General features: G+C 42.7%; 1 protein-coding gene across 1 annotated transcript; it reads left to right on the top strand.

Annotated features, from left to right (window-relative positions):
• The first annotated feature begins 6,018 nt into the window (after positions 1-6,018).
• On the top strand, positions 6,019-10,682 carry LOC128309772 (rab3 GTPase-activating protein non-catalytic subunit). The gene is made up of 4 exons (XM_053046241.1): positions 6,019-6,094; positions 6,169-6,952; positions 7,012-10,039; positions 10,157-10,682. Exons 1-4 carry the CDS (start codon positions 6,019-6,021, stop codon positions 10,388-10,390), a joined length of 4,122 nt encoding a protein of 1,373 aa, XP_052902201.1. The 3' UTR covers positions 10,391-10,682.
• Positions 10,683-11,113: the final 431 nt, after the last annotated feature.

Genomic DNA, 11,113 nt, shown 5'->3' on the forward strand with positions numbered 1-11,113 from the left:
CATTATGGTCCTATTGTGCAGCCGATAGTAGTCTCGGTTCTCAAGTTTGATCGAAAACATCGTTTAAGTCCGTGCAGACAATCGAGCCCCCTTCGAGGCACAGATTGATTGATGTTGACAGTAAAGTATAATCCCCGCTTCCGGGGGCGTATTTTGCTGCGCTGCAGGAAGTATTCGTCCTTCGTCAGGGAAGTGCCTTCATTTCGACGATAAGCCGGTTGTCGTTGATTTCTTTCCGGGAAACGAACGTCCCGCTACGCTAGCATTATAATCCACCTTCGTGTTTTTTACTGCTGCGAGGAAAATAAAAGCACTGGCAATGGTTTACAGTAGCTATAGCAGCCAAACAGAACGACTTGTGAACGATTGTTCATGGACGCTCCTCTATCGTTGTTTTCAACACTTGACAATTGTTCAATTTTTATTGCTGCCATTGAAACCGAGCCTCTTCGCTCGGTTATGTGCGATTGATTCAGCTTCAAGAGAACGACTCTTATCGATACGAAACCACACGCATCATCACGCGAGCAATCGCAATAATCCCATAAATGTGCTTGTAAAATCGACAACTGGAAAAATGGAATGACTGTGCAATGGCCACCGTCAGCGATGAAGGTTGTTTCGTAGAAAGTCGTATGCGATCCCTACATAGCCTTTCCTACTGGAACAGATCGAATCGGAACGGTAAGGAAAAGCAGTAAGCTTTTACGTGATTGCCTCGTTACGTTCAGATTTGTTGGTGTAGTATTTTGGGAAAAACTCGGCGCTAGCTAATCGAATGATATTTATGCTATTATGGATGAATCGGTTCTTCAAGCGATAGGGAATATCGATTGCGCCTATATTTATGCTATATCATCGGTGTGGGATTCCTGCTCGACACATGACAGTGACCCCATCAATCTTTATCAGCTGAAATGGAATGATTTTCTGCCTGACCGATCATACAGCATACATTGAATGTATCTTTAAAACGCAATAGCGACAAATTTAATTCTACGGCCATGTCTATTGAAATGAATCCCTCATAAATGAAACCTTAGGAAGGAACTATAATAGAATCAACACTGATGCAAAATGTGTTTCCGCATGTTTTAAACCGAACAAAACCCAAAAACAATAGATAAAAATAGTACAAACCATAAAACGCGTGTGCATAACGCCAATGAACCCAATCGCCATCGTACGTCACTCGGAAGCCGCAAAATAGTACCAGAATAAATCAAATTGAACGCAACATTTAAAATCACGCTCAATCGCCTATGACGCTTATGACACCGTTCGGCTATGACGGTGTTAGATTGAATTGTTCTTTTTTCTGTCACTTCTGATGGCGGTTAGTGGAATTTACAAATCGTTTATGCTATGTAAAGTGGGAGTAAAAGACTTGCGGAACGGAAGCTTTTTATCCCATTCAGTGTTGGTAATTGGTTTCGAAAAAAAAACAATGAGATTGTTAACATCGTGCGTATGTCATGCAGTTGATCGATTGAAGCGAATAAGCCATCGAGTTAGGGGTGATTTTGTTTTGTTTTGAACTCGTTCGAAAAGCGTTAAAGGGCATTATTCAACGTTGTTATGAAGCTCAGTATACAGAAGGATCGAAATGAAAAAATAAATAAAAACATGAATTGCTTTTCGCTCCCTTCAATGTCCAAGAATACATGAAAATCCAATATGGTGCAAGAAATTGCTGCTAAGGACACTTCATTCACAATCGCTATACCATTTCTCGTAATTAGAAATATTCATTACCTTTTTTTCTATCTCTAAGTACTTATTCATGATGTTCATGATGTGTTCAAAGAGTTTGTGCCATACTAAGCTGCTTTAGAGAATACTCTTCCTGACTGCGGCTCAGCAAATGAATCATCGTTTGTCGGGAAACGAGAACTAAAAACATGAATATTAACGCCTATTATGTGGCCCCAACTTCAACAACCAGCGGCGAATGATTTCTGTTTCCCAGAAACAGATGCGTTTCCCTGCAGCCATGCTTCGTAGTACAGAATTAATCAAAGTTGCCTAGCCGATTGCTTGGAATCTCATTTGAAATGCACCGAACTAGGAGTGGAACAGTTTGTCTGCAGCTCTGCACTCGAGCTAACTATCATTTGAATAGTCTTGCGGGTGTGTGACGGTATAGCAACATCTTCACCGCATGTGCGACGATGCTCATTCCATTGCCAGCAGCGAAATCAATAAGCTCGCTGACCAGATATTACCAACGGTCGAATACATAAACTGATCGCTAATTAATGGAAACTAATGATGGACCGTACCGCTTTCGCTGAACACGCATACTGAAGCAAGAACGGTAGTCAGCAGTTTCGTTGGTGGTAATTGATTACTTTGAAAATAGGGAAGTTAATCCTATAAAATGTTGTCGGTGGCAGACCTAGAGGCAACCGTACGCTAGATACGTTGATCGACGTTCGTAAGGGACTTGTCAGGACATAGCCGATTCTAGCAGTTCTAGTAGTTCAGTGATGTGTTATTATCTTGTTCAAGTTCGTAACATTGTTGACCTGAAGGGAAAAAGTTCAAACGTGGCTTTTATTTTCATTACTGGACCGAGAGTTCATCTTTTCCTTTCAACAATGTCGTACTGTGTCTGTATTATGTGTTGAGCTGCTTTGAATTTGTTTGCACATCCGTGCGATGCTGTATAACATAGGAAAAACAACACTAAAAGAAGATGTAGAGCTATGAAAGGGCATGCAGAAAGGTCAACAATTTGTTGCTCGTGTTCCAAAGAAACGCAGAGTATAAACTCTGTAGCGAGCGTAATAGAGCTGGACGATATTGTTTGTTTAAACGATCAATGTTTCATTTTGTTTTTTTTTTTAATTGTCAAAACATACCCTTTTGTAATTTTCTAGCATGAGTGGAAATAATTCGATGGATTATCATTACTAACACCTACAAATCGACTCTTCGTATGATATTTTGGGACATGGTTATCTTTATAAGAACGTAATAAATGGTAACCTACAGTTACTCAAACGCTTTTCGCATCGCAAAATTGTTAACAAATTCAATCATTTCAACTATATTAGATTCCAACTAACAACGTGTTGAATCATAAATTTGATTGAAACTGATAACAAAACCACTAACCTTATCAACAATTCGTTGCACCACCTTCACAGCATTTGGGGATTCAATTCATGCTACGTTGCAACGTTCTTCCACTGAAGTTTTCCTTCAATCACCGACCTCTTAAAGATATATTTGATGCATGCCAACGATTGTTACGAATGGCAAAAGGAATTGGTTGGAAAATGGTCTGTTTAAAAACAATCGGCAAAGGGCATTGAACGACATAAAAGAGAGCTTTTCAAGCTGTATGGGAAGCTGTAATTCTTTCAAATGGTTTCGGGCTTGTTGCCATTGTTGCATAAAAAGGTTGAATAACACATAGCAACACTTTTCTCAGCAACGTAATGCCATTTTGGTCTGAGCCATGTAATGGTTATTGTGCAATGAGGCGTTCTCTATAGAAAATAACTCCACATTCAGTAACGCTGTGAACATATTTGACAGCATTCCTACAATTTTAACAATAAAGTTTCTATTCGTCCCAACTGCGAATTTATTGGAAATGTTTTAAACCCATTAGTTTCTCTGAAATGCCATTGTCCATCGTTCAGATCTAGATTGACCACAGCAAGCATGGTACAATGTGAAGAAAGAAATGGTTTGAATTTTGATGGAAAATACCGTAGACGTAAGCTAGCGGATATTAAATCAACCGTTCATAAAGCGGAAGGATTTCTGCAACGAATTTGTATGTAATGTGATTTATGTGGTATGTATTTTTTGATACTTCGGTAGAGATGTACATATATTATTACCAACCAGCAACAATTTTAACCAATGCACCCACAAAACAGTTCTTACAGTAGAACAACTTTCAGTGTTTTGACATAACGGAACGACGACGTTCGATATAATTGCATAACAGTTTAACATTTTCGTCAGCCGGACTTGTCGGAAAAAAAACTATGCGACGTCGCTACTCGGGACACTTATGCGTTAGTTTCTTGGAAAGCTATCCTTTGTCAGATTGAGTAACTACAGAAATGAGTTTTTTTTAAAAACGATTAAATTTTCTGCTAGGAACGATACTTAGGATATCCCGCTATCTGCAACATGTGCAAGATAGTTTACAAAAAGCATATTAAAAAGTTTGTTGCACTGACATGACTGACACAGTCAACGCTATTACAAAGAAGGCTATAAACAGGTAAATAACTTTTTATTTGATTGTCCTCTTCCGCTATGCGAGTAGCATAGCTTTGCTTAGTATAGAAAATACATCGTCAATAATATCTATTTGTGGTGCTTATTCGCGTTCTATAAGCGTTGAAAGTCAGGCGTAGGATGAAACGATGTATCCAAGCCTGAGCCGGATATTGAGTTGTCCAATTCATTCACTTGACACCCACGTCAAATTTGGCGACGCCAGTTCCATTCTCATTGTGTGAAGATTGTGCTTAACTTTTGAGTAATCGTACTTCATTCATTGATATGTGCGATATTTTCCTTCCCTAAATCAGAAGCCTTGACGTTCACAAGTGTATCATCCTATGTCTTCGCATACCATCGTCAAGACCGCCACGATGACTCACGGTTCCATGAATCATTAAAGAGGTTTTCAACTGTAAGCATCATCACATTCCGTGACCAGATACCTACGCATTGGTCAAGACTATTACTTTGGAGAATATCGGACCGCGATCGAGCTTGAGTGTATTTGATTTATATTCCTTCTGGAGAATCTGTTCATTCTAGCAGCGGTAAAGCATCTAGGGCATGCAGAACTCATTTGCGCGTATTGTACAACTCCATTATTTCAAACTATTTGCACGAGTAATGTTCACATGAGGGGCAAGATTTGTTCATTAGTTTGATTTAAATTCGACAAGTGACCGGAAAATGTGGTCCATGATGTTGTTTTGCATGTTGTACAAACCATGGGGATGGAGATCCTTTTCATCAACTGCATCAGAATAAGAATCAACAAGAATGTTGTTTCCTAGAACGCTGAGAATATTCATTTTGAATTGAATTGAATTGAATGCGAAAACTTACAAATCCTCTCACGCGCTGACAGTTATCACCAAAATGTCAAGTATACTGCATTTTTAAATGCTAGAGCTCCTTATAAAAAAATCCATATTCGTAACGGATGTACTTGTGTTCGATAAAAAAATGTATTCCGTCTTCACTGCACGCACCATCAGGCGTCTCCACCGTATCGGGTTGACGTGAATCAAACTCACGTGAACAAAAAGTTTGAAATCGCAGCCATATAAATGATTATTTTCAAACCTCATTTATTCAGTACCCCGAAAATATAACTTACGGCTAATTTTTTAACAGCTTACAGCTACACCAGCAAGTGAAGTTAATCAATTTAATTAACAAGTAGAAAGTTTTAACTAGAGTGAACTGAGTGGAGTATATTACAGAATAATCATTAAAACACCACTCTTGCCATGTATTTTGCAATTTTTTTGCATAATAAGAACTCGTTGCACACTCCCTCAATTAGTGTCCAATGCATATATGTTTTTGATTGTAAACAGTATTTTATTTGAACACGTGGTAGCAACGGACGTGGGAATAATATTTCAAATTTGATCGAAACGTCATTATAAACAACTGGTGGAAGACCCATTGTGCCATTTGCTGTCATTCATGCATACTGTCAACAACAACGAAACTATTTGCGTAAATAAGTTCGCTGTTTCATAAAGGTTTTACTTGAAAACATTCAATTTTCGTAGTAAAATTTGTATTTTGGAAGTTTCAGTTAATAAAACAGCGTGTGTTAACACAAATCAACGATACAACATTCATGCCGTATGGTTTCAATTAAGGGAAAACATAAAGTGATTCGTCATGTTTTGGTTTCTGGTTTAGAATGATTGTTGATATTTCCTACCAGCATTTCGTGACTTTAGAAACAAAATTGTGATAGAACACGCGTTGATTTTAATTCACTACAAAATGTCTTGCGAAGTGAAAGTTCTCGCCAGCATTGACAACTTGACCGAAGTGCAGGAACAGTTCGGATTGAGTTCAGGTGGGTTGGAAGAACAAAACGCTGCTGACAAACAATTAATGTTTCTGTTTTTCTTGTTTCATGAACTTCGACAGAAGAAAACTGGCTGAATGCAGTTTGCTACTCGTTATCTCCCGCTGGTGATATTCTGGCACTAGGGCACGGATCTATTCTGGTGGTATTGGCCTCCCGCTGGGATCGACAACGGCAGCTTAATGTCTACAAAACAGCATGGCGGGGAGCGATCGATAGCTCCAGTTGCATCATCACCAGCATTCTCTGCACGCCCATCGTTGGCCAGGGCCAGAGCTCGCAGACAATGGTCGATTTTAGTTACATCATTGTGGGGCTCGACGATGGACAGGTGCTGTTTTACGGAGAAAACGGCACGCTCATTCACTCGCAGATTTTCCACCAGGAACCGATACAAGCCATCAAGGCGCAAAGCGGAAAACATATCAACGAAGAGCTGTACGTACTGTATCCTTCCTGCAGTGTGATTTTACAGGGCGCACAGGTGTTCCCTTTGTTGCGCAGCTTACGCCAGCAGATCAATCGTTACGGTGCCGGTAGTCCGAAGGTGAATGAAGCACAGGAAACAATTGCTTGTCGCAAGTGGAGTTACGAAAAGGGTATGACGATTGTGGATGCCGCAGTCGTTGGACCGCAGAAGAGTTGCACTTTCGATCATCTGTTAACGGCCAGCTTAGAGGGTGGCTTCTTCGCGAAATACAGACATGCGGCTCCACAGAACTCGCTTATAATTGCTGCCGGGAGCAAACCATATGTAGGCTTTCATTACGCCAAGGAAGGTTTTACGCAACCGGTATTGGCGGATGTGGCGAGAGCCGTAGCGAGCAAAATTAAGTCTGCTCTACCGTAAGTACTGTTTAAATGCTTTATTCGATTGCGGGTTAATTGACATTTTCACTTCACAGTTCGTGGCTTGGCGGTGGTGGTGGTGTTTCCGCTCAACAACAAACTGCCGCAGAACCACAACTGCCTCCTTCAGAACCACTAATATGCAGATTCGGATTATGTGATTTGCAACGAAATGCGTTTGCCGTGTGGCTTGCGCCGAACTACCAGCTGGCAGCCGTTGCTGATCACCTTGGACGTATTATCCTTGTTGACTGCCAGCGTGGAATCGCCTTGCGCATTTGGAAGGGATATCGTGATGCTCAGTGCGGATTTGTGGAGGTGTCAGAGAAGCTACCGAAGGAATCTTCCTCTACCGTTGGCGTTGGTCGAAAGATGGATCGACGAAAAGCATTGTTTCTTGTTATTTATGCTCCACGTCGTTCGGTATTAGAGATATGGTCCCTTCGTTCTGGTGGTCCAAAGGTGGCCGCCTTTAGTGCTGCCAAGAACGGCCAGCTTATCTACAACACCCACAGCCAGATGGGAGTGACTATTGGTGCAAGCAAAATTAAGTACACTGGCCACGGATGCACCTTTTTCGATCCGTCCGATTGCAGTTTAAAAGAGATTGTGATACCATTTCACTGTGCATTAAGTGATTCTAAGTCAAAACTAGCCAAAGATCTGCATTTGCTAAAGCGACTGAAAGTTTGTTTGAAATCAGGTGATGGTAGTGAGTCGGAAGAGTTGGAAGAAATGACCGATATGTGTCGGTGTTTCGAAACGGATGAAGTGCGCCTTCAGTGTGTAGAAATGTTGGCAAAGCAGCGTAAAATTCGTCCCAAACTGTTCGCAGCTGTAGTGGACATATTTGCCGAAGTTTCAGTTGAAGGATCAATCATAAACACTACGATCGGTCCATCGGAAGCATCGGTACTAATGGATGACGAACTCGGTGATGATCAGGAAACGCAATCTATCTGCTTGGCGGCTGGCAAAAGTCCACTTCGTGTGGTGTGTGAGAATTATCAAAGATTAGTAATGTTTTATCTGCATTTACACGGAGATAAGCCCACGATCGAGGATGGCGATAAGGCCAGATTGCAAGCACACACGAGCGAAGAGAAATCGATTGGCGATTCTGAATCCGACGAGAAGATTGTTCTCAGTAAGGATGAGGAAAAGAAAATGAATGTACACCTTTCCGATCAAGAACTTACGGTGATCGAGCAGTTGATAGAACTGATTAGGATGAACGAGGGTGAGGGCTCACAGAACGTTACAGTTGGGACCATTGGCAGCGCGGCTTTGAAAGGCGTGAAGTTCGACGAGAGCGCAAGTTCGGGTGTCCGTAATTCCAGCTTCATGGAGTATCTTTCATCGTTCAACGTTACCAACGAGGATCTTATTTTGTTGCGTGACGATAACAGTGGCAGTGCACATGCGAGTTTAGGGAAAATCATTTTTCAAAAGCTCTATCGTACGGATTCGAGCCGATTGGTTGGGTTCGTGGATGCGGCAGAGGCTTGCAGTCTAATGCCTGAGGATTTGTTGCGTACATTCCTCGCATACTGGTTACGGTTACCGTTTAACTACAGCGATATTTCCACCTTGATTGAAGATTTGACGCGTTTTAACGCGGTGCTACATCAGATATGTTTGCTAGCACGAGATAAAATCCTGTTCGAGAATAATGCCATCTGTCTGTGGTGGCAATCGGTACGAGAGTATCTGCTCGAGTCACCATGTGCACTGCGTGGACTACTAGCAGCAATGATGTGTCGCAACGAAGCCCTACGGCACGACACACGTCGCCGAAGCGATGAAGAGCAGATCACGAGTGAACAGTTTGAGCAAGTCTCGCAGGAAGCATGTCAGTGGATGCTGTTGATCTACAAACTAGAGGACGTAGCTATTCTGGGGAAGATTCTAGTAGAAAACATTCGATGCCGCAATCCACGCTGGCCTAATCTGAAATATCATAAACCCGTCGTAAGCCTCAAAGAAATTTTAACCGGTGGCAAAGGCATAGTGTCGGAAATGGTAGCAAAATGGGTTTCCTCGACTGGAATCGATCCGGCGATGTTAGTAATTGAGGTGCCACAGGAAGCAACGGAAATCGACCCGAAGACGGTAACCGGAGAAGCGTCTCCCGAGAAGGAACCCGAGAAGAACAATAGACGCGAACGGAATCGACGACTGGCATTGATGAAGGCTAATCTGTTGCTGACGTCCGAGTACGGACCATCTAAAGAGGATAACGAAGCGGAAGAGCTTGATCCGGTGCTGTATAACTTGAACATTCTACGGCTGCACTTTCCCTTTAGTCTCGATTCTGGTCAGCTGCTGGCGCAGCTCGCCTGGGAGTACATTGGTGCGTGGAGTAGAAATATGGCAAATGTGGCCTGTCTGCAAGCCGGGCTTGCGTCACTCAAAGCTATCCCACGATTGCAGTACTCGATTAAGCACGGGCTCTGCTGTATGATATGGAACGCGCACCTCAAAATTCCACTCGAAGCCACAAAGAAGCTGGTCAACAAAGTGGGTCGCCTGCCGAAGGAGAAGCTCTGCCTGCAGGATATTGGCATCAGTGATGCGCTTGTGCCACAGTTTCTTGAATGTTGCCTTGAATTTTTCCAACAGTTTGCTGGCAGCATCGACCACGATAAGCTCGGGCTTCGTTTCGAGGATCTGCTCCAGGAAGGACCTGTACCGTTAACGACGCTAGCAACACAACAATCTTCAGCGAACATGGCTCTGTTAAAACTGCATCAGGAACTTACGACGGTTCTGTTGATACTGACGTCGTTCCATGTGCGCTACGCCAATAAGCCCATCCAACAGCTGTTCGACGGGATGTCGAATCAGGCATTTTTTTCAGAAATAAATCGCCAACAGAGCACAACGAATGCGCTACCCAAGGCGGACCAACTGTTGCGAAAAACGCGACTAGAGTTTCTGTGCCGCACGGTAACGGCAACCATGGAACTGATCCACGAGGATTTGGAAACCGTGTACTACACGGACCATAACAGCTGGATGGACACGATCGAGCGGCTTGCAGGTGGCTGGGAACTCGAGTTTGGCGACATTCGCAAGCATCAGGTAAATGTGCGATATCGGATATTCATCGCATTGTGAGAAATCCTTTTATTGGCAATTCTCAAAAGAACATTATAAAGTACAAATTATTCAACGCTTATCAAACTATTTTTCTTATAGATAATCGAGCTGTATGCTTACGGATGGGACACATACGCACACGAGCTGCTGGAGAACGTAATTCCGGACCAAACGTTCTCCAACCTGTTGCTAACGATAGCGGGTAGACGTTTGGCACTATACACCAAAGCGAATCCGACGGCCTGGGGACAAATCGCAGCAGTCGGTCCACTGCTCACCGACTATCTCGATACGCTCGTAAGTGTTGGGCAGGTTTACTTGCTGAATCGTTGAAGACGTACGCTTAAGCGGAGCAGTACTGCTGTAACTCATGTAATATCGACTTTATCTCTCTTCCTCTGCTTACTCACAACATCCCGAATATCCTTTCCCTGTTCCCATCCACTCCTTTGCCGTGTGGAAATCAAACCGGTTGAAAATGTTTCACGCTCAAGGTAAGTAACAGCAATTACGGACCACCGCTGCGTTCCGTCGAGACAGACCGAACCACGCTGGCAACGGCGGCAGGCAGTGATTTGTTTATCGAAAAGATAACAAAACTAACCGAGAAAGCCTTCAACTGCCTGTCGACGCTGGCAGTCAACGCGAAAGGCACCTCCAAGGAGCTACGTGTTGCCGGCCTAATATTTGACGCTTGCGCGACCATCAAAGACCATCGACATTAGTGGCGGATGATGCACGGATGGCGAATGATTGGTAAAGTGCCGATCCTGCTAAAAAAACCACGTGATATCGACGTCTACTATTATTCGTTTTTGTCATTTTTACCAACCTCCCCATATTTAGCAATCGCAGAGTTATGAGATTCCTTAGGGGGTTCGTTTAATTGTAAATAATTTCCATACAATTTCAAACGTTTGGGATGATTCGTGGTTGAGTGTTTCTTTTCGTACCGGGGTTCGCTACCTGATCGAACTGACCATCTTTGCTTTATGGTACCCTAAAATCTAAAAAGCTTCAAGACTACCTATCAAAAAGCACCGTATCTGAAAAAAA

Source organism: Anopheles moucheti, chromosome 2, assembly GCF_943734755.1.
Source record: "Anopheles moucheti chromosome 2, idAnoMoucSN_F20_07, whole genome shotgun sequence".
Taxonomy (NCBI): Eukaryota; Metazoa; Arthropoda; class Insecta; order Diptera; family Culicidae; genus Anopheles; species Anopheles moucheti.